The sequence below is a fragment of the Rhododendron vialii genome, chromosome 6a (assembly GCF_030253575.1).
Source record: "Rhododendron vialii isolate Sample 1 chromosome 6a, ASM3025357v1".
Taxonomy (NCBI): Eukaryota; Viridiplantae; Streptophyta; class Magnoliopsida; order Ericales; family Ericaceae; genus Rhododendron; species Rhododendron vialii.
The window spans coordinates 8214481-8238432 of record NC_080562.1 but is presented as its reverse complement, the minus strand read 5'-3'; the positions used below and the strand labels follow the sequence as shown (position 1 = coordinate 8238432).

Below are 23952 nucleotides of genomic sequence, written 5' to 3'. Positions count from 1 at the left end.
CATTGTAACAGCTAATATTTACGTTCCAGAGTCTTATCGAATATGTTTTCCAATGATGGTGTTATCTATGACTATGCATATATACGTATGCATATACTTTACATTATACAGACTTTTAAAATATGAATAATTATCCTTGAAAAAGCTTTTAACATTTACAAATGCCTGATAAGCATCCAATAATGCAATGTAGAGTGCGTTAAATCTCTAGATTAGTTTAAGTTAATCCCTTAATTAGTTATTTTTAATTACTTTTGCTCGTAAGGTAGTTTAGTTTCGTTTTGTAGAGAAATTGTTCAATACAGGAGTTTCCAAGCCCAAGCCTGTCAAAGATATCTAAGGCTCAGAAATGATCAAGAACGGAATGATCAAGCCCCAAAAGCTTAGGCCGGAAAGACCCGAAGGTGACCCAACGGCTCGTAAAGGGCAAGACTAGGATCGAAGAGGCAGAAACAACTCCTAAACATGTTGGCATCGGTACCTTATGATTTATCCTATCGGTACCGAAGTGATCTAGTTGAAGCCAGTTAGCCTCTCGGTATCGGTACCTTACGATTTATTCCATCGGTACTGAGGTCTTTGCAGCAACCCTAATTGGTTTGGTATTGATACCATTTTTCTTCTCCTATCGATACCGAGACCTTATCACAGCAGCGTACCATGTTTGCTATCGGTACCGAGGGCCTCAGAGAACGAATTTTTTTGGATCTCCTGGAGAATATTCCGTGCGCATGCTTTAGATCTAGGATAGATTGTGAATCACTTTTGAATTGTTCTTAGTGTTCTTCATTTTCCAACACTTAATATTTAATTTTCTGCTTTAAGTAATTTGTTTTTGCTATTTTTGTCTTCATTAAAGTTGTAGACAATCTTCCGATCTATCGTTTAATCTAGTTTTCTTCAAGTATTGTTATTTCAAATATGCTAGCTAGATTTTTGCTGGCTTTTATCTCTCTAGATATGAGTGAGTAGTTTTTCAAGATTAGGTCATGGGGTGATTAGCACCTCATGGCTTGAGTTAAATTTGTTTTTCTCATCATAAAGTTTGAATCTTTGGTTCGAAAATTGATGTGTAGTTCGGTTTTGTTTGTCAAATTGCTAAGATGTTAACCTCCTTGATCATGTGTAGGTAAGAGCGAGCCTACTTACCACACATGATGCTTGGAGCTCTGTCGCTCGAGGTGTTTGCCAAATGAATTCTAGAGCTAGCTTGGTAATCGAACCATGTATCTTTCGGGTTGAGAACCTTAGTTGTGTATCTCAAACCGAGTAGTAGGGTGAGAAGAGTAGTTTGACTTGAGTCGTGGGTGTTAGTAATTCCTAGACCTAACTTGCTTTTTATCCTATTTAATTTGCTTTTAATTTAGTCTTTTTACTTTCCACCGCATACGTAAAACAAAGTTGACTGCCTAAAAGCCGAAAACCTTGCTTACTTCTAAAAATCCAGTAAAGTCGTACTAATTATTTCTTTGGGTACGATCCTAGTCTTCCGGATTATTATGCTTCAATTGAACGCTTATACCCTATGCTTGGGGTGATCATATTTCTATATATTGACACAAACGAAGCAATGCCACCCCACCTTGTCCCCATGTGTGTCCCCCCATGTCTCAGTCAGCAATATTTAGTCTACCATGCTAGACATAGTTTAATAAGCACTTAATTTATCTCAAATCCTAAATTTACAAACATGTCAAGTGGATAAGCTCTGAAACTTAGTGTCACAAACAATGTTATATTTTACCAACAAGCCTCAAAAGAACCATAGGTGACAAATAGCTCCCCCGTCTTACAGAAGAATATAACTTTCCTTGTTTTGCTCCAACCCTGGACACCTTCCAATGCAGTTCCTCTGAAGGCTCACATTTGAAAATACGGTGAACTGTGGGCTCTTTGCTTGCATAACTTGATGTTACTTCCGGCTTATTATGTTCAAGCCAAATGGGTAAATTTCCTCTTGATAGGATACAACGTGCCACAAATTAGCATGCCTAACTAGAAGAGGGATCCAAAATCTTCAACCTACAAAACTTTACCAATATCCTAAGCAACTTCAAAAAGACTCTATAGTCCATACTATTGTCCATTTCAAACGTGCCACATTCCCACTCAAGTTCAAGTCTCCCAAGTTGCCTTCTAACATGACAAAAAACAAGCACAAGAAATACTGGAGGGTGTGGGGAGGTTCTGCCCAGGATAGAACCTCCTCAAATATTGACAAGACCAGGTCATTTTATACAACACACACAAAAATTGTCATCCCCTCCAGTAACGGACTTCTAGTTATCTTGCTGGAGATGATCTGATAAAACCTTAAGTGCTGGCAAAATAGAACTCCATGAAGACACTAGTTATCATCTTTAATCAACATCAATCTCAAAGAAAAGAACGAGTAAAAGTATACATGGCTCCAAATGATCAAATTCAGGACTAGAAAACCAACTTCTTCTGAGATGAGCTGATTAATGACAATACATCAGGTCCTTTCCAGGAAGACTCCTTGTACAACAGTTTCTAATCATATCTTGATGATCACATGATGCAAATCATTTTGTAGACAAAATCATGTCACACAAGTAACTGGAAAATACCTCATCATTATAACTGCATATCCTCAAATCAGCCACTCTCATGGAAGGAGGGTAAGGTAGACTGCAGCGACAGACTCCCTCAAAAATCAGTAAATACTGAATAACAGCAGTTTGGAAAGGCAGCATGATATGTTTTAAGGACAAAACAAAGTTTCATTGCACCCACGAAGGGACTATAGTACTATACCATAGTTCTGACCAGCCTAATTACCATGAACAATACAATATATAGTTCTAAAGCAAAATGCACTTGAAAATGCTCAACTATAGTTGCAACAACAAGCTGATGTTCATATCAAAATAATAATAAAAGCTAAAAAGAAAGTTATTAGGTGGGTGTATATAGAGTAGCACAAGGGAAGAAAACATGTAGCATAACTTGTCATGTCCTTGCAAGTTGCAACCAGTTCCACTGCTGAAAAATTCTTGACACTTTGGGTCCAAAATCATCAGGACTAGAACTCAAAGATGAATCAAGTTCTTGATGAATACAGCAGAAGCCATGAAAAGGGCTTTGTGTTTAATGTACTGGAAAAGGGTAGATGAGTCACAAGTAATCCTCTAGGAGAACGGCTTAACAGGATTCGTGAAAAACCTGAGCTATAACGCAGCAACTTCTTTAACAGCCAAGTAGAGCAGCAAATACTACAACCTCAAAGACACCAAAAGGAAACAGCCCTTGCTTCAAAGATGCTAAAGTGATCTATACAATTCAGGAATCTGTTTAAACAGCTTAGAGCCTAATAGTTTGCACCCTTTTATACAGAAAACATCAGTACAAATGGAAGAGAATTAATAAACTAACCAGCTAACTAAAGTGGTCTAAACAGTTCAGATATCCCAAATAGCTTTGCAATAGCTTTCAGAGTAGTTACATCAAGGTAGACACTACATATCATGATTGAAAACTGAAACCTACACCTCAAAACCATTGTGGTTCAAACACGTATTCCTTTACAGTTTACATAGTTGCAAACAACAACAGTTAACATTCATGAGCTTAGTTCAATTAGCGCAACCAATAAATTTCTGCACTTGTATCCCATATTGTACAATTTTTGACACAGAGGCCACATTCTTCCGCCAACACCCATAAGAAAAAGGGTCTAAAAAACTACCTCCCATTCCAACCCAGTAACTGAACGGATCGATCATCTATTGTTTGCCAAGAAACTTTTAACCGTGTCACCATAACTGCAACTGGAGCCCATTTACCTTCTGTTCCTGCTCTTTCACAACAAACAGTATCCAGCTTAAGAACTCTTCCCAATGAAGCCGGCCCATGACTGCCATTTGCAGATAAAATCCTGGTTTTCATTTTGTTGAGGGGAGCAGATAAAACCCTGGTTGAACAGTCAGAATGTCAACAGAAGTTTAAAGTTCTATTCAACTACTTCCCATACTTCCGAGCCACTAAAGGGATGCACTTGCAGAATCCACATCCATCAAACGTAATTTTCTCTTTCCTTCTTACTGGTATCTTCAACTCTTAAACGCCCATGACACAACCAACTAGAAACTGTCAGTTCAAAGGATTAACAAAGAAGCTTAGCTGATTGTTTCCAGAACCTGTAGCCACCGTCATTCAAGAGAGAAAAACATCACAGTATACCATGGTCATAACTCTTAACAGAGATAAAGATGTTAACGAGCATCCTCCCTGAAAAATTAACTCAATAGGATTCCATCCATTTCCTTATATGAACAGCTTACACATGGAATAAATAATGATATTTAAGTAGCTACCAAAGTTCTAGTACCACCCATGATATGTAAATACAAAGCAAGGCATATGGTAACAATAACAGAGGACTTAGCCCCAACATATCTTACGACTTGTAGTCCCCTCTCCACGGCCTCTTCATGAACTACACTAACACTTCTTTTCAAATCCTCTGATATCTTCCACAAGAAGAACTCCACCAGAGATCTAATGGTCTCAAATGTCACCCTCCCCGTCACATCAACCACGAACCTCCTATTGCTCGGTACTGCCAATGTGGACGTAATAGTACTCATCCACCCACTATCCTGAATCCCATTGGGTGTGCTTTTAAACTCCTCCCTCATTCTACTTGGATTTCTGTTGTGATCAACAATTGACCCAGAATCACTTGAACTCGAGTCCCGATTGGATTTTGGATTAGTCAACACTTGGTGAGATGTTTTCACTAGTGTTTCCACTGCCCCATTACAAACAGAAACCATAAAATCTCTGACTTTGGTCTGGTGCTTAGGATTCGTCAGCCCAGCGAAGATTTCATCGTACATATTAACATCCATTGTCCTGTCCAGGAAAACAGCAACCGCTGTACTCACAAATGTCTGAATGCAATCAGCTATCAGCACTTTACACTTTTCACTCGAAACCACATTTACCCATCCATCACCGCTCAACCCATTGTTCGATTCACCATTCGAGTAAAACGCCAAAACCAAGTTACGCGCAAAGCTACCAACCACCACCGATACAAACCCGGTCCCAGCATTCGACATCAATTTCTCCACAACACGATCCGAACAACTCGATTTCGACCCCTCCCCGCTCTCATCTCCCATTTCCACCCGACACCCACGCAAAACCCCGACCGTCATCGCCTCTGTAACCCTAACTACCGACTGCGAAAACTCCTCCGACCTCGCGATTTTCGACAACTGCTTCAAACTGTTGGGAATCTGATCAGTATCAGATTCCAGAAACTCCCTCAAGTCCTTGGACACTACACTAACAGTTTCAGCAGAATCAGAAACTGTTTCCGCTATTGAAACCAAAGCTCCTATTAACTTGAAAAGTCTCTTCCTTTTTCTCGCTATAGAAGGCAAGTGATACAATTTATAAGCACCATAAGTTGAAACACCGAATAGAGCTAAAGCAATAAGGTACCTTTTTCGTCTTCGAGAGAAATCCAAGCCTTGTTTTACCAGTTGGAGATCCATACGCGCAGACAAAAGTAATTTGCCCCCTTTTTTAAGGGTTTATGATTTGTTTGAAGTTTGGTGGGAGAGATTTGGGGGTTGACGAGTATCGAGGAACCTAGGGCTTCGTTTTCCTTGGTATGATAAATGGCGGAATTGAGAAGTCGTGGTCCACGGATAGGATGATTGGTGGGAAATTCAATGCGGAGAAGTGAGGAGAGGGACGAAACTGGAGAGAGAGAGAGAGAGAGAGAGAGAGAGTCGTCTACGCAAAGTTGTGAAGTTTCGGATGGGTTCGTTAATTAATGTCCAGAAAAAGGAAGAGGTGGAGGGAGGTTTGTTTGGAAAATGTGGAAATGAAGGGAAAAGGAAAGATTAATGTTCGTTAGGCTTTGTTTGGTTCTCGACTTAATTTTAGTTTTTGTTTTGTTTTCAATTATTATTCTATTTTTTTTTAGTCATTACTCTATTTTTTCAATTATTACTTTCACATCTCTCTCTATCTCTTTTCAATCATTACCCATATCTCCAATCATTACTCTATTTCTCTCTCTATCCACTACCAAAACTAAACTAAACTAAATTCCCAACCAAATACTACCAAAGGCTTTATTCGGTTATTTGTTTTGTTTTGTTTTAGTTTTGTTTTCTAATCATTATCTTATTTTTTTCTTCAATCATTATTTTATTTCTCTAATTATTACTTTCTCATATCTCTCCAATCATGACATCTCTCTTCAATCATTATCTTATTTCTCTTTTCGCTCACTACCAAAACTAAACTAAACTAAACTAAACTTTCAACCAAACAAAGCCCAAAGATTTTCTTTACTCCTGTTTACTGGGAGAGGAAAGGTGAGAAAAAATGGAGACTTAAAGAATCATCCTCAAAAACAACTCTCCTTAAGTTTTCATCCTGCACTTTTTTTGCACTTATAATTTCATCCTATTTTTTTATAATACCAAGACTGTCCATATATACATATATATATATATATATATATATATATATATATATATATATAGCACCGAAAAAGAGGATGAAAACGTAAACCTCCAGTCCCTTCCATAAAATTGGTGGATTTCATCCCAATCCAAAAAAAAAAATTCCATAAATTCAAAAAAAAAAAAAATTCCAAGACTGTCCCTATATATATATATAGACCCGAATTCAAAAAAAAATTCCATAAATCTCGCCGATTTCATCCCAATCTCACCCATAGTCAAAAACATCCCATATTAGTTAATTTTTAAAATCCCTAAATCTTGCCCATTTCACCCAATCCCTCTCTGAAATCTTGAAACAGTATTGTTCAAACCAGAGGAGAAGAAATCGAAATCAATTTCTACAACGCCACCCCTCCAAACGAAGAAATTCCCACCACCTCCGCGCCCGGAAAGGCCTCACCATGGTGGCAAAGGGCGTCCAAAAAACTTTATCCAAGACCTCACTCATCGCCAACTTCCTGCCCGCCGGCAATCTCCTCACCTTCGAGACCCTCATCCCCACCGTCTACCGCGGCGGTGGCGGCGAGTGCACCCACGTCACCACCCTCATGATCACCGCCCTGCTCCCCCTGTGCGTGTTCTCCTGCTTCTTCTTCCACTTCACGGACAACTTTTGCGTGCCGGACAGGCGGGTCTACTACGAGTTCGTCACACCAACGGGCTAGCCATGTTCAAGCCCGGTATCGAAGTGCAAAGTGCCTAAAGAGGAAAGGTACAGGCTCGGGCTTTCAAATTTTGTCCTTTCTAGTATGTCGGCACTGGTGTTCTTGGCCATAGCGTTTCGGACTGCCGGTCACGGGTTGTTTGTTCCCGGGTCATGAGAAGGAAATGGATAAGGTTATGGAAGGGTTTCCTTTGAGGTTGGGATTGTTTGTAGCAGGTTATTTCTTGTGGGTTTTTTTTGTTTTCATGATTTTTCATGTATTCCGATATGAATAACTGCGTTTTCCAACCACTGGCGATAAAGTCATATGTGAGCATTTTTTTTTTCCATGGTGTATTCATGTTTTTGATGTTTATTTATGTGTTTTCATGAATAAAACATGTTATTCGATTTCATGGAAAAATTGAAACGGTTCATGCATGATGAAAAGGCCTTTGGCCATCAGCTTTATGGATTATAAATATTGGCCAATCAGATATGATAAAATGATCATGTTTTATGAAATTAACACGATAAGTTGACCACATTTTTTTATGTATTGATCATGTTAAAATGCTCACGTATTATCCAAAAAGATCCTATCTTTAATTGATCTTATTCCATGAAATATGGTTAAATTACCATCAAAACAGATGTTATCGTGATTAGCGTTTCATGGTTAAATTACCATGTAGATTTCAATGTTTTATAACCATTCGTAATCTAGATTGAAACCGATTTAATAAACATAACATACTCCCAAAATATTATCATTGAAATAAAAAAGAAATCAATCATATTAAAATTACCAAAAAAATCATGAATTATGATTGTTTTGATGCGATTCAATTTGAAATATAAAAGTAATAGGATAAAAAAATAAAAGTAATCAATTATATTTAAATTTATCAAATTCCATTGAATTAGGAAAATAATCCAATCCAATCCCACTAAATTAGGAAAGCAATATAACAAAATATATGTATATCATAGTGAAAAAGGTAAGAAAGGTAATTCATACACTAAGAGGATGAAAACATAAACATGAAAAAAGGGCGGGATGAACTCTTACATGACATGGATAAAGATGATGGATATTTAAATATTCGGAGAAAAATGGTAAAATAGAGTTTTAGGAATAATAAAAAAATTCCCCTCATTTTCTTTTATTTTTCTTCTTAATTATTTTCTCTCCTCTTTTCTTTCCTTCCACAAGTTCGAAACAGAAAACGAGGAAAGAAAATCAAGATGTAGTAGGAACTAGGAACATATACAATCGGGCACCAAAGGTGATGCTGCCAAGCACTTCTGCAAAGCAGATGCAGAGTACTTAGTAGATTCGGCCAATTATCTCGGCAATCAACAGTTTGGATCTTAACCGAGCAATGGACGGTTTAAATTTATATGCCTCAAATTCAATTCTAGTCATTCGTGCCAAAATGAATGGCCGAATCAACTGCTCTGTTCCGCTCAGTAGCATCCCCTGTCCAACACCGAATGAACAGACATTAAAAAAAAAATGTGTTCAAAATCGTTCGATTTCTAAAAAATTATGTGTACGTTACATTTTTCGGACGATTGATCAGTTCGAATCAGTGTAGTGTGTACTAGGGGTGTTCAAGAAAATCGCACAAATCGTAAAACCGGTCCGATCCGGACCTAACCGTCCAATTTGGTCCGGTTCTGTAGTTCTATGGTCAGGTTATGGTTCCAAAAAAAATAAGAACCGTTAATTTTGGTTCGGTTACTGGTTCTCAATTAATGAACCGTGGTTAGAACCAAACCGGACCGTTTAAAACTAAGATAAATATAGATATACTTATGTGTGTGTAATTAAATATGTACTCGAATTTGGTAGGTTAATCTTTTCCTTGCTAAACTTAATTTATTTAGAGATGAAATTTCATTTATTAGGAAAGCTTTTATTTTCTTCCTTCCTTTCCTATTCCACGAAATTATCTTTCTATTTCTTTAATTTTATGAGTTCATATTTTGTAAATAAGTGTTTGATGCTTATTGGATAGAACCGGAATCGAACCAAAACCGAACCGGTCTTGCAGTTTGGTTCTGATTAGGTTCCATGCATATATTGGTTAGGTTCTGGTTCTCAATTTTCTAGAACCGTTTGAAATGGTCCGATTACTGATTTTCTAAAGAACCGGACCAATCCGGACCGTGTACATCCCTACAGACTGCCTGCTTACAATTGGAGGAAATTAGGCGTTAGATTTGGTTGGGGGATATATAGATTTTTTTTTTTTCGGTCAGGATGTGGTAGTTGCTATTGATTTCTGAGCTTTGCACATGACCATGTTGTGGTTGGAGCCCATCAATCTAATCCAACTGACCATGTTATAAGGGAGTCAAAAATAATACTCACGTAACAATTCAAACACAACATTAAATCCAATCTCTTACATACATGTAGATCTCACACATACTACTAGGGAGCCGGCTCCAGTTGACTCCCTATTCCTCCCGCCATCCCTGTTCAATTTTCAACATTTGTGTGCCCCATTCCAAACCCACAAGAATGACCAAAGATACTTATCTGTAGGGGCAGACCCATTAAGGGTCCCATGGGGGCACGCGCCCCCACTAGCGGCGAGTCTAGCTCTACGAATAACCAAGTCTCAGGTTTTGACCATCAAACTAATTCCTTGGGGTTTAAATTTTCCAAATAACTTTGGTACCCTTCAAAATTTGTCTTAAAATTATGGTATTGTCTAGTGTCTTCACTTAATAGATATTGTTATGAGACATTACACTTAATAAGAATTTTTTGAAAGTTCAATTGAAACAACAATAACATACTAACTGAAAGTGATGGATGAAATTCATTGTTATTTCCTTTATGAAATTCTTATTTACCACGGTTAGTAATATGTGCCCCCACTAACTTAGATTTTTGGGTCCGCCACTGCTTATCTTGTGATTTCTATAACTAATGCTATGTTTGGATGAGTTTTTAAATAAAATTTGAGAATTTTTTTATGAGAGTAATGATTGAAAGTATGAGTAATAAATGAAGAGAGATAGAGAGAGAAATAAGAATAATACTAAAGATAGAGGTAATGAATTGAAAGTAATAATTGAAAGTAAGGGTAATTGATTGGATATCAATTGCTACATGAAAAATCACATTGGTGCAAGAACGAATAGACGATGCAAGGAAAAATAGATCATCCATCGTTTATTTTTTGTTTTTTTGCACTATTGTGATTTATTCATGTATTAATGGATATCCGATCAAGTTGATTCTCAACAAACTGTTTTCTTATGTGGTGTCTATGAGATGAAAGGTCCACTTCATCCTGCAGACCCCAATTGAGTCCGCAGTTGCTGAAAGCTGAAAAAGATTGGAGGATTAGAGACTAGACGGAGTTGTACGTTGTTACGAGGGTTTTTTTTTTTAAACTATAAAGAAACATAGAAATTTCCCAAGCACTTACCCACAAACTCACGTGAAATGTGTCAGGCCCTCCTTTCATGTGCTGAGTGTGAATATATTTGAGTAAAAATCGTATTTGTCTATAAGTTGAAATATCCACATCATTCCCACAGGGTCCAAATGAGTCCACAATTGATAAAAGTTCAACGTAATTGGAGGATTAGAGATTAGTCCGAGTTGTAAAATGTTACAAGTTTTTTGACAATTGTAAAGAAACACAATTATTCAGGGAAGAGAAATGCTAAGTGCAAAGAAAATGAGCAAAGAAAATACCCTTAAATTATACATGAACGGCTCATTATGTAAATCTGAGCCGTTCATGTACACTTTAAGGGTCTTTTCTTTGCCTATTTTCTTTGTTCCTAGCACTCCTCTTCAGGAAAATACTTACCCACAAACAGGATGGTGTGAGACCATCCATTCATGTGAGAGAGTATAAATGTTCATCTAAATTGCGTACGTGGGGCCTATGAGATGAAAGGTGCCCATCATTTTTGCAAGCAGCAAATGAGTCCAAAATTGCTAAAAGCTATCTCGTTCATTTTGAAATTTGGATTTGGATTTGTAGGTAATGAATGTAGAGAAAAATAGAATAATAGTAATTGAAAGTATGGGTAATGATTGGAGAGAGATAGAGAGAAAAATGAGAATAATAATTAGAGAAAAATAGTATAATGATTAGAATTCAAAATCAAAAACCCCAAAACGAACAGGGTCGGGATTGCAGGATTAGAGATTAGACAGAGCAGTACATTTTTACAAGTTATTTTGACAATGACAAAAAAATATGAAAACTCACACAAACACTGACCGGAATTGGAGGATAGAGACTAGACGGAGTCTATCTATACGTTGTTACAAATTTTTTTTTTTTTTTGGACAACTATAAAGGAACACAAATATTCATTCAAATACTTAACCCCCAAATTCACATGGATGGTGTGAGACCTTTCATTCATGTGAGAGTATGTAAACATTTGTGTAAATTGCATATACGGTGTCTGTGAGATGTAAGGTCTGCATATCCTTGCAGGCCCCATATGAGTCCACAAACAACTTAAACGGGTCGGACTGGACAATGGGATTGGACAATGAGATCCTAGATGGAGTTGCCATTAGTAGACGATAGAATTGGTCATCAGAAATTAATCGTAGTTTGCATAATCTGGCCCGAAGGCCCTAACACCATAAAATATACGAAGACAAACAAATTTAGGCTCAATAGATCAAAAACAAGAAACAGAATCTGTAGTTCACCGAGACCCACAACCTCTCTTTCAAGAATCAGAAGCCACACCTCCTATTGATTCCTATGTAGTTCTCAACGGCAAGCCCCTCCCAAACACTGAAAATCAAGAAAGATAAGGAAACTTAACCTTTCATGGAATAAGGGCAAGTACAACATGGATTTGGGCAACGAGTTGACTTGCTCTTGCAACATGAGAAATAAAGAAGAGAAAAAGATACTTCTTACCCACTGCATTGTGAGAGGAGGCGAATATATACCCGTTACTCAGGAGACTTTCATACAATCAAGACAGATGAGATGGAGTTTTAAGGCCACATACCAAGTTGCCAGGCTCACAACCCACATTCGAACATGAATCCCTTTCGCTCACCAATGGGCAATGGACACTGAACGATTTTCTTACATGATCCACACACCCACACAAAAAGAAAAAAGAAAAGGAAACGGAAAAGGCAGGCTTGTATCTATTCACCATTTGTTCTCTCAACGACAGAGAACTCGTTTTACTTCAAAAACAATTGAAGTCAAAAGAATCAATTTCAATCTTCCATTCAAAAAACTTTACAATAGAGGTTGCCCGAACGACGATGCTTCTCCTTGCTGAAGTCAAAACACATGCCAGAATCAATCAAGGCTCAAATCACTCGGCGGAAATTGATGACTAATCCATCATGAAGTAGAGCTCATGAATTGTCATCACATCCAGTACTCAACCCCTTCGGCCAGACAAACATATTTACCACACAACCAAGTTCAAGCCTCCTCAAATAAACAATCGCGCTTGTGGTCACCGAAGTTACTCCTGGAAGGTTTTGGCGAGTGTCCAAGACCTGTGGTGACTACTTGGGTTTTAGAGGCATAGTACAATCGTCATCTTCTTCAAGATCACTGAACGACACATCCTCATCATTCCCAAAGAAAGTAGCAGTTCCACTGTACCCGTCTAATTCGGAATCTTCTTTAAGCCAGTCATCATCTTCATCCTCGTCGTCATAATTCTGTATCGGTACTTTAAACGAAGGACCAGCAACAAGATCCACATCCCTTGTCTTTATCACTGGCTCCTCTTCAATGAAAGATTTGTCAACAATTCTAATCTCAGTGCTTGCAGCAGGGTTTTTCTCAGTCTCAAACTCTGTGGTCACAGAGTAAGTTGCCGGTTCGAAAGCAAATGTCCGGACTGACATATTTCCACTAGTATCATCAAATGGAGGATCATCAAAAGGTTCCTCCCATCTATTATTCCATCTGTTAGCACTCTCTTTTGCACATGAAGTGCCTCCTGTTTCTGTTTTAGTTCGCTTTTGTAGCTCTTGCATCCACATAGCTCTTGCTGCCACAATCTGCGATACATTGAATCCCAAGTCATATTGGAAAGGTTTGAAATATATTATCTCAGGATAACTTGACACACTAAAAAACAATCATAGTCATTGTATTTCACTACACTTGTCTACCAGAGTCATTTTGTAGCATCTGCTACACTAGCTGGCAACCTAGTGCTAGCAGTGGAAGAAATAAATGAAAATCAAACATAACAGGGACATGAGATGGATACTCATCCTGATCTTTTACTCTACTGGATTTCTGGTCATCAAAATGTGTTCAATTAGTACATGGAACTGAAACATAAAGATGAGATACAAAGCACTCTACTGCAGTGGTCGAGGTTGGGGTAGTACAGATCAACGTGGTGATCGTACGCCGTCATCCGGCATATGAGCAACCTTCCAACGACATTTAAGACCTTTTCAATCTTAGAATTGCGGAGGGATTTGTGAAGGAAAAAGAAAGAGAATCGGAAACGACAGGCAAAATTGATGAGAATTATTTTTCCTCTTTTCAAGTTGGGTTAGGAAATGAGAAAAAAAGAAGCAGTTATATTGATAATAAAAGAACTTTCTTCTGATTTATTTACGCTTGGGAAAAAAATATGTGTACATAATCATGTCTCCCTTTCGTTACCCTTTCCCTTGGAAAGTAACATTCCAAACAAAGCCTTAATAGACAAGGGTTTGGAGTCTTCGGACCATCTGGTTATCCAACTCAAAGAGGGAAGTACAAGTTGAAAATGAAACCCTCCTAGAGCCTAGAGCGCAGTACAAATTGTAATTTCGTGACCAGGAACTCTCAAGTTGCATGAACTGCAAGTTATGAATCTTGAGGGTGTTTTTACAAGCTAAGTTTCACCTTCAGGGTTAGCTTATAAAGCCAACTTTGCTGCATAGAGAAGGGAACAAATTCTGGAACGCTCGTCATTGGATGAACCTTAGTTGCAGGAACCTTCAACTATGCCCACGTTTCTTCGACGGAAACGCGTTTCCGCGTTCCCGTCGAAGGAAACTCCAAAAAACTCGTCCCAATGACGACGGGAACTTGTTCCTTACCCATACGGGAACTTACACCCAAAAAACGGTTGAAAGACTTACGATTCAAGTTGCAATTGGTACCTTTAAAGTTGTTTTGTTCTTGTTGATGTGCACATCTGATCTTAACCTTCTAGAGTCATACTAATGCCTTTAACTTTTATGCCTACTTAATATGCACAAGAGCTCTATTGTGTAATCATGTGCTACAATAAAAATGTTGAAATATAACTAGAAACTTATAATTTTAATAGTAATATTTTGGGTGGTAGAATAATATTTTTATATTGACATTTAACAATATAAAATTCCAAAATATATTTATAATTTTAATAATTTTTCCTAACCACTCCCAATGGCGCTCCCACACTTCTATGATCATTCGCTCCCCCATCCCCACCCCCGCTCTGCTCTCGCTGTGTAACTAAGGGATGAACCTATGAATTGAATGAAATTTGGCACAAACTTGGGGAGAAAGGGAATGGAAAGAAATAAATTATATCAATGTCGGAACCAAGAAAGTAGTAGAGTCAAAATTTTCCAACCATCCCCATAATAACATGGTGACACCACATGAGACCAACTTACCTGGGGAGTGGACAAAAGCTCAGCATCATGTTTGTGCAATCTTGAGTGCAATAGAACAAAATAGACCTTCCAAAAGTAACTGTCACTCATGTGTGCAGGGCAAAGTTCAATCCTGAGAGCAGCTAACCTAGGCGCTAGACGTTGAATAGCCAACACATGCTCATGTTGGGCATTAGACATCTCCAAATCTGCAAAAGCGCGAATGGAACTTGAATCATACAAGCTCAAGCTCTGAACAGATCAAGTGGGCATTTTGAATTAAAGAAAGCTTCCTACAGAAATTTAAAAATAAATATCGCCTTCTCCTACCAATTACACAGACACCTTCATTGCTAGAGACAGCGTCTTAAAGCAAAAGATGTTAATGAACATTTAGCCATTCACAATCGGCTATAAAATCTTTACATTGGAATAAAGAAACAAATGGTGAGTTGCCCCAGCAGTTCTTGTAAATTGCAGTCAACTGGGCCATTCTGTTAAGTAATGATCTTCCAAAAGTAAGGATATATCTATGAGAGTTTGGGGTATAGAAACCATAATCAAGGTTTTGTGGAGGTCATATGAAACAAAATGATTTATCACTAACCGACTACATGTTCCTTTCATGATTGCAGCAAATGACAGCAAACAAAGAATAATCACAGTTAGTAAGTGATGTCTTGACTTGGACCTTCTCATGCACCTAAAAGTATTCAGTATTCTGAATAAAAGCAGGATGAGAACTGGCGCCCAACATCCGAATCTCCATGGCACTCGACCAAAGTACATATAACCAGTCATAAATGTGTAACACTGTGTGTTGCGCAAAGAAGTTGAGATGGGATCATAGGGCAATATATTAAATGGTTCAGCTTTTAGGAGAACCAACATACAAGGGAGGTGCAAGATCAATGGAAAGTTTAATTTGATGAAAATTCATCTGGACTGAGTAATCACACAAATAGACATAAGGCCTTGATCCTCAGTACCCACTTTGGTTGTCCTAATGATATAACAATCAGAGCAATATTAAACAAGAATACAATATCAGAGACAAGGCATGCATGCTTTGTAGAATAGGCATTGTGTCAGATTCGCAAGGATGCAAGATAGACCCATAAAACAATTCCAATCTACAAAAACATCATTTACAAATTCCATATTCCTAATAATCTGACGGGCTGATGGCATGAACAAAAAATTATGATATAGCTGATTACATTGGTCATAACATACTAGACCAGAACCATATTTAACATATATTAACACCCTCGACCACAATAGAAGACACGAATCAAATGAAGCAAACAAGAAATGCACATTTAAAAAAATTCCGAGAAAAGAAAGACATAGTACATATGTTAGAAACTTAGAATCTGTAAAACAATCATAGAAAAAGCATAGAAAGGCATAAAAGGTTACAAACGTCTTACAAGCAGAAGTTTGAAAACTGATCCAATTTGAATTAAAAGAAGTACATCCATACATTTTGAACCTCTCAAAAATCTTATAGAACTAGGGAACTTAGTTTAGACAGTTAGATAACTTGGATTTCAAAATATAGAACTCTAACCCATGCTTAAAACTTTATGCATGCACATAACAATATAACATTATCCAGTCAATTAAGACCAATGGATTAGAATATGTCCAGCAAATTAAATATTGTTAATGGAAAATGGACAAAGTCATTCTCACTAAATGAAGGCATGGAAACATTGGAAAGTGACTGAAGAGACATAAAATTGGATTGAGAATGTCTCAAGTGGATCCATTCTTGTCAATTCTGCCAGTTTCTAAAAGTTTTCTTAAGCACGTTTGCCTCAATTTTTCTCATTAAGTTTCGATTGAAACTCTAAATGTCAACTTTACAATCATTCTCAGACAAATTCTATAAGTGTTCAAGGAAGCAAATACTCAGAGAGTATGACAGTCTAGTCAGGGAAAGCAAGAACCCATGACAGAAACATATGAATAGAAGTGACATGTAAGCTATGCACTCCTCACTCAATGCCTTGCGTTAGTTCCAAACTCCAATCACCTAAACAAACCCAAAAAGCTACATTGGTCACTTACTTCTCTTTTCGAGTTCGAAACCTCCCTGCTATCAACTCCTTTGAGGCCAACCTATACGGGGCTTTTTGCTCCAACTTTAATTGGGTCCCACTAATGGACGGTGAGACTGGTCTCCGGATTAGTCGAGGTGCACGTAAGCGTTGCCCCAGACGCGTATATTTTGTCTGATGAGTTATAGTAATAGTGGACACGTAAATTTTGTCTGATGAGTAACACCAAGAGTTATAAGAGTTCGCTAGCATGGTACATGGTACAAGGATTAGTTGAGGTGCGCGTAACCTGGTCGGGACACCTTAGTCATTGAAAAAAAGAGTTGCGATTCCAGTAATTAAAAACCAAGAATCAATGACTTACCATCGACGTCGTCTTCTTCCTCCATGGGAAAATCCAACCACGTCTCCGGATGATGTGCGATATTCATCGCGAAAGCCAACACCTCCTCAGTAACGCCAGCGGCCTCCCCGACAATCTCATCCTCCAGTTCCAACGGCTGAGATTCCACTTCATTCCTCGACTGATCATGATGCTCCCAGTGGTCCCGATCAGCCACTGCTCGATCGATGCGGTTGTGACACGGTAGCAGTGGGGGCGGCGGAGGAGGAGGAGGAGGGGCGAGGAAAGAGGCGACGCCCCATAGCTGTCGGGTTAGGGTTTCCTTGAATTCCGTTATGTCTTCTCTAACGCCTCGACCTGGTCGATCTTCTTCTTCGATGTCGTCGTTTTCTATGTGTTCGGATTGTGAGTGGTTAGGGTTCGGTTTGCGGGGATTGGTTTCTTCTTCTTCATCGTCGTCGTCGTCGTCGGTGTTTTCATCATCGTCGTCGTCGATGCGGAGGGAATCGGCGATGGATCGAGCCAACCATGACATTGTTACGATTAGGAATCGAGAAAGTTGCTTGGATTACGGAGTAGTATTATTCGGAGTATTTTTGAAAAGAAAAAGAAAGAAGAAAAAAACAAAAGATTGATTGGGAGCAGCAATCGAGAGGATATTGGGGGGGAATTTGAAAAAGCCTGACGATTTGATTTGATCATTCCGTTTTCTTTTTCATTTTGTTTGCCAGTTGCACGTCGGACTGTTGGAGAGAGGTCCCACGTTGACCATTTCCCTAACTGGTAGTACCAATGTGGCTTTTTTTTATTTTTTTTTATTTTAAAAAATTCGTATTTGATAATTTTGTGTCAAAGTTTTATGACTTATTGATTCGTTTCATCAAGAAAAATTGAAAAAGTTACAAAAGTTTGATGCAAAATAAACAATGTGAAAAAAAATCAAATAAAGACAAAAGAAATAAGTTACTTACTTTTCAATCCAAACCCGTATTTTCTTTTCTTTTTGAAACTACCCCCAAGGTTTCTGCAAATTATAGATTTCCTTCTCACGTTTTGGAAATTACAAATTACCCGCTATCGTGATATATATATATATTTTTTTTGATCCACCACTATCGTGATATAGCCACTAAGAAACTCAACGAAATCAGATAGTCCTAATTACAATGGACTACACTAGCTTTTTTGTAGCCTGTGAAACGCTGCAAATATGTGAAAATAGTCTTTCACAGGCTTAATAAATAGTTTGGTCCATTGTAATTAGAATATGATGATGTCAGAAAGATTCTGTTGAATTTTCTAGCGGCTAGATCATGATAAGAAAGTAATTTGTTACTCAACATGAGTTATTTTGAAATTTCTCAAAAATATGAGGTCAATCTATAATTTTTAGAAACCTTGGGGTGGTTTTGGTAACTTACCTTCTTTTTTTTTTTCTTTTCTTTTTTATAACCGGGCCATTTCAGTACTGCTTCCGTCCCTTTTTAAGTGTTCTGCTTCGTAATTCCAACTTATTAAAAAGACATTATCATTACACCTTTCACATCAACTTTTTCCTCCACTTTCCTTACTTACCCATTATCATTACACTTTTACTCACTAACTTTTCAAAATAAAATATACTTTTATGGACAAAATAGACAATGTACCAACTTTTACCCTCATAACTTAACAAAATGGATACTTATAAAGGGACAACCCAAAATGGAATACTAGACTCTTAAAAAGGGATGGAGGGAGTAATATTTTATTCTTTCGATCTTTCCACCACGAGAAATGATACGGACCAAGACACTCAGTCCAGAAAAAAACTGTCCAGGAAATTCAATCAACGATCCAAATTTAAAAAAAAATTGATTTTCAAGGAAAGAGTTCTGAACCGTAGATTGGATTTCCTGGAAGGTTTTTGTTTTCTCTTTCCTGAACCGTACAAGGTCTGTTCCACCATCCATCATGGGTCATCGTGCATTCATCGTAGTAGTATGAATTGTTCACATTGTTCCTCAAAGTTAAACTGTCTACGATCGTCTATTCTATAAACCAAAATTCGATTTTTGATATATCTATCGATATCTAATAAAGATAATTTTTTGCGTGAATATACCGATTTGCGGTCCCTACAAGATGAATAATTCAAATCATTGCGATAAACTCATGGTGGAGCTCACAAATAACGGTGGTGGACAAAATTACACTCTTTAACTTTTTTTGTTTTTTAAAAAAAAGTCAATTTACACTCTTTAATAACTTATCTGGTCTGTATTAGTGGTTGATGTGGGTTGGGCTTGTTCCTCCTTCTTCGACCTCAACTCAGCCCGCGGTATTAATCTCAAGTCTCATAAATGAAAACGAGAGCTTCTTCTTCCTTTATTTTTTAGGATTCTTCCAGGCCGATCCTATGTAGACAGATTATGTCTCATAACATTCATGTGCACAAATGCGCACAAGTATTTTTCCATGGGATCGTGTCCCCACATGCATGTGGGGCCCACTTTGGGCCCTGCACGGATGATCAGAGGCGCTCAATAATTTTTAAAAAAAAAAACCGAGTGGGCTCTCACAGAATTGTCTCAATCCGATATGTGTAGGTGCTCGTTTCATTCTTCCATTCGTGAACAGTTCGGATCATCTGATTTTTGAAAGTTTGAATCGAGCATCTACACATATCGGATTGAGATGATTTTCACGTAGGCCCACTCGGTTTTTTTTTTTAAATTATTGAGCGGCTCAGATCATCTATGCAAGGCCCAGAATGGGCCCCACACGCATTTGGTGGGTGTATCATTAACGTATTTGGAAAGTATCTCAAGGGCTATAAAATTGAAAAATGGTACCGGCCCAGCATTTTCTCCTCTTTCTTTTTTTTTCTATTTTTCTTTTTTTCCTTTTTGAACTGCCAAGGCTTCTTCGTGGATCATTTTTTCCTGGATCTTTTCTCACGTTTTCGGTCGAGATACTTATTTTTGTTTTTTAATCACGGTCGAGATATTATTATTCAGTTTTCCATGGACATCGGATCTTTGTCTTTTGAAACTTGGGTAACACCTTTTGGAGCATTCTTGAAGAGAAACACCCCTTTTGGGGCATTATTCAAGGTTTTACATCGACTAAATTCAAACATCTAATAGAGGATAGCCCACTAGAAATCCAAGGGAAACTATATACTTTATTACTTTTATATCCCACACCCCTGAACCGAAAATACTCTTTACGACAGGTCTACTCCATGTTTGATAGTAACAAATACTCCAAACAAACCAAACTAATAAGAAGCTTAAAAGAAGGTGATGCATCCGTGTCCGGCACGTGTCTTGCCATCAACACTCCTCGGCACTTTTGTATGTCCGGTACTTTTCTTTCCGTGTCCATTAATAGAAAGTAAAAATTTTAATTCGGACAAGTGACTGACACTCTTTCCGTAATGTGTCCCAACACTTCTTGGATAACTATGACTAAGAAGTAATGTGTGATTGACGCTTAAATATTTGCTAACATGTGATTATCAAAGATTTTGGATTTAACAATTCAATATGATGTGCAAAGTAGGAAAAATAGCAATTCTTACGGGCTAATCATAGTTAAATTCAATTGGACTTTTTTCCTAAACGTGGTCCTGTTGGGACATATGCTCATGGTACATGAAAAAATATTTGACATATATAATTGAACACATCCCTAACGTGTCTGTGTCCTACATTTTAAAAAATAATTATCCGTGTCAGGTCCTATCCATGTCTCTTGCCAGTATCCGTGCTTCTTAGATATCAAAAAAAAGATTAAGCCCTTGCTTCCCCTGTCCACAATGACATAAATGGACTCATACCCTCAGAATTGATGGAACAAATTTCCTCAATTATTTCATCAAGTGCAGCATCATCTTTCAGTATGTCTGTGTGAGAAACACCAGGAATCTTAATAAATTTGAGGGTTTGATTCTTCTCCTCTGCCCATTCCGATTCAACCGCTACCAAGCTCACCATGTTCACCGTCCCATCTCCGTCCCCGTACAACACCTCCGGCTGTTGATCGAAGCCTTTCTTCCCATAATACAAAGTCTCTGGTGTTGAAACACCAGTCCCAATCACACAAGTGATAGGCACTTCGGGGGCTTTCAACCTTGCAACCAGAGGCAGAATACGAGAATTATAACGATTTACCCCTTCTGAAAACCCTATGTCATTTAAAAACCGTAATATGTCTTGTCCTGTGTACGTTGCATTTGGTGTAATCACAAGGGGTTTGCTTCGACCGAAAAATCTAGGACTAGGCATGAGCCATAAGTTGCTCTCAGAGCTCCTCTGTTCTTCTCTAACTAGCAACGGATCGACCAGGGGCACTCCAAGCGCGTTTCCGGATGCAAAAGTGAGCATCTCGACCACTGTGCCACCCCACGGGGCCGATAGGGCAACAAAGTGTTTGATGTACTTTTGGCGCCAAGAGGGCGAGTTTCGGTTAAGGAGTTGGAGGACAAAGAGGCCTCCTAAGCTGTGGGATACAAGAATCACTGGTTTGCCTCCGTTTGAAATGCTGGCTTCTTCTATTAGTCCTTTTAGGTCTTGAAGGAATTTTGAACCAACTTGGCAAGGGTGACCTTCTGCGGCTAAACCGTAGCGAAAATCGTACGGGGCTCCGTATAGGGTTTCACCGTCAAGATAGCCGATTTTCTCTAGAGATTCCACTAGGGGTGCCATGTTTTCTGTAATCCTCCTGTAGGTAAATAGCAAGTGACAGGAACATCAGTCATCAGTGCAATTGTTTGCAACTGAAAGATAATCGTGCAGATGTTTCTTCAGCAAGGGCATGCAAAATAAACCTATAATTTCACCGCCTATGTTGCTGCAAATGAAGGAAATGCCAGAGGTACACCTTCACATAAACATAATTGGTTGCCAGATATCTTATAACCATGTAGAATGAGAAAATATGGTGGACTACTTTCTGGAACACAGAACATTTTCCATCAACTATTGCCACCATCTGAGATGCCTCACCCGGATGGTAACATTGAAAATTTGAAACCACTATCCATATTAGGTCCATGCATTTTATCTTGGGTTGTGCCAGCCTCAAAACATAAATCTTGAACCAAAAACCGAGTACTGAATATGATTCCATTTAGGCCACGTTTTAATGGACCGAAACTTTGAATCTCAACGAAGGTTGGTCTGTTGGATTACGCACTGTCTTACTAGCTTTTTAAGTGTTATTATTGGGAGTTGTAGCGTTATTTTTTCATCATCCGTTCAAACTCCTCCTAAAGAGAAAAGGGGAAAACTTTATTCCTCACAGAGTTCTTCATCCGCAAGCATGACATGCAAAAACTTAAACCTAAATGCAATGCCATGAGATTCATAATAAATTGGCCGTGGTGATCCGAGATCTTTTAAGCACAAGTCATACGGAAAGAGTACTGCCATGATAACCATATTGAGGTACTCCATTTGAGTGCCATCATTGAGGCCTCGTTACATGGGAGATTTATTCAATGTCACTTGTGCATTGCCACTCTGTGACACAAAATTAAACAGGAGCGAGTCTAGTGGGGTTGAAATGGTTCAAGCGAACGCTCTTTGCAATCAAAACAAGCAGCAAAAAGGAAAATCAAATATACAGTTAGGCCTATGGAAAACCTAATTAACCCAAATGGACTGACATCGATCAACGTTAATCAACAATCAGAAGACCCATTACCAGTCTTTGAGGGTTAGAACAAACTAATGGTGAATGAAGACTGTTAATTACTTCTATAATTATAAGTAGTAAACGCAAAACGAGAAAACTAATGAGCTTACTTGAAACTAGGATCAAGGTAGAGGAGGGACTTGACAGAACCAAAGCCAGAAACCCTAGTTTCAACCCCAGGGGTATTCCGGTAATCATCCACTCCGGCGTCGTAGTGGAGCGTCATCCGCTGAGCAAAGCACTGAGTGTAAGGCGCCAAGATCACGGAGAGGTCGAACCACAGCCTGAACCACCCCTCCTTGTCCTTCCGCGCCGGGTGGAGGCGCGTGCAGAACAGGCTCGGCGGCTTGTACTCCGCCGTCAGCCGGCCTTGTAGCTGGTTCCCGCCGTTACCCGGGACCAGGACCAGTGGGTGGAGGTTGATGCTTCCACTGATTGCTTGACACGAGTACAGCATCATGGACATTGAGAGTGTGAACAGCTTGACATCGAGTCCTGGCATTTCAATCCACAATGAGAGAGAGAAAGAGAGGACAGAGAGAGGGGGGTTGCCCTTTTTCTTTAGAGCTTGTGAGACCTCCATACAAGCAGTTTGTGGTGCAGAATGTGTTAACGTACATGGGGTAAGTTTTTCTTGGACATCTGATTCAATCAGAAATCCTGTACGTACCGACCAAATCCCCGCCGAAATCGTACTGACGGCTGCGTCGGGTTATCTCTGGCCACCGAACGATCGATCCGAGCTGTCCAAAAATTCTATAAAAAAAAACCGAGGGGCTTGCCTGGAAATCAAAGCGGATCGGACCGCATGATAAAAAATGGGTTCAGCTCCTCTCAAGACTATCAAGTCAACAAACCTTCAAGATTCTCCGCGCGTGGGCCCCACCTCGCGCGTAAAGAATTAGCCTGAACTGTTCATCTTATACATCGTGCAGAGAGAAGATCTGTTTGATCGAAAGACGGTAGACACGTCAACAAATCACATTTCGTTTGATAAAATGGACAGTCATGAAAGACGATAAACTTTTAGACCATCCAAAAAACATTTTCAAGCTGAATTTTTGCATGGA

General features: G+C 38.7%; 3 protein-coding genes and 1 pseudogene across 3 annotated transcripts; 1 reads left to right on the top strand and 3 right to left on the bottom strand.

Annotated features, from left to right (window-relative positions):
- Positions 1-3421: 3421 nt before the first annotated feature.
- Positions 3422-5875, bottom strand: LOC131329530 (protein PHLOEM PROTEIN 2-LIKE A10-like). The gene has a single exon (XM_058362696.1). It carries the CDS (start codon positions 5526-5528, stop codon positions 4326-4328), a length of 1203 nt encoding a protein of 400 aa, XP_058218679.1. The 5' UTR covers positions 5529-5875; the 3' UTR covers positions 3422-4325.
- Positions 5876-6785: 910 nt separating this feature from the next.
- On the top strand, positions 6786-11738 carry LOC131328348 (protein DMP8-like; annotated as a pseudogene).
- A 420-nt stretch (positions 11739-12158) lies between these two features.
- Positions 12159-17912, bottom strand: LOC131329575 (uncharacterized). Its single transcript, XM_058362781.1, has 3 exons — positions 17222-17912; positions 14813-15000; positions 12159-13201 (listed from the first exon to the last, which is right to left on the bottom strand). Exons 1-3 carry the CDS (start codon positions 17733-17735, stop codon positions 12698-12700), a joined length of 1206 nt encoding a protein of 401 aa, XP_058218764.1. The 5' UTR covers positions 17736-17912; the 3' UTR covers positions 12159-12697.
- Positions 17913-20755: 2843 nt separating this feature from the next.
- LOC131329849 (lecithin-cholesterol acyltransferase-like 1) lies at positions 20756-23496 on the bottom strand. The gene is made up of 2 exons (XM_058363244.1): positions 22993-23496; positions 20756-21907 (listed from the first exon to the last, which is right to left on the bottom strand). The coding sequence occupies exons 1-2, from the start codon at positions 23463-23465 to the stop codon at positions 20977-20979; spliced, it is 1404 nt and encodes a 467-aa protein (XP_058219227.1). The 5' UTR covers positions 23466-23496; the 3' UTR covers positions 20756-20976.
- Between the last annotated feature and the right edge of the window lie 456 nt (positions 23497-23952).

What these genes read in the sequence shown, in the direction of transcription:
- LOC131329530 (XM_058362696.1), bottom strand. Translation starts at nt 5,528, where the DNA reads ATGGATCTCCAACTGGTAAAACAAGGCTTGGATTTCTCTCGAAGACGA.
- LOC131329575 (XM_058362781.1), bottom strand. Translation starts at nt 17,735, where the DNA reads ATGTCATGGTTGGCTCGATCCATCGCCGATTCCCTCCGCATCGACGAC. An exon ending in GGAAGAAGACGACGTCGATG is followed by an intron (nt 15,001 to 17,221) that starts GTAAGTCATTGA and finishes GCGCTTTTGCAG; the next exon opens with ATTTGGAGATGTCTAATGCC. An exon ending in AGCTTTTGTCCACTCCCCAG is followed by an intron (nt 13,202 to 14,812) that starts GTAAGTTGGTCT and finishes AATGTATCGCAG; the next exon opens with ATTGTGGCAGCAAGAGCTAT.
- LOC131329849 (XM_058363244.1), bottom strand. Translation starts at nt 23,465, where the DNA reads ATGGAGGTCTCACAAGCTCTAAAGAAAAAGGGCAACCCCCCTCTCTCT. An exon ending in TACCTTGATCCTAGTTTCAA is followed by an intron (nt 21,908 to 22,992) that starts GTAAGCTCATTA and finishes ATTTACCTACAG; the next exon opens with GAGGATTACAGAAAACATGG.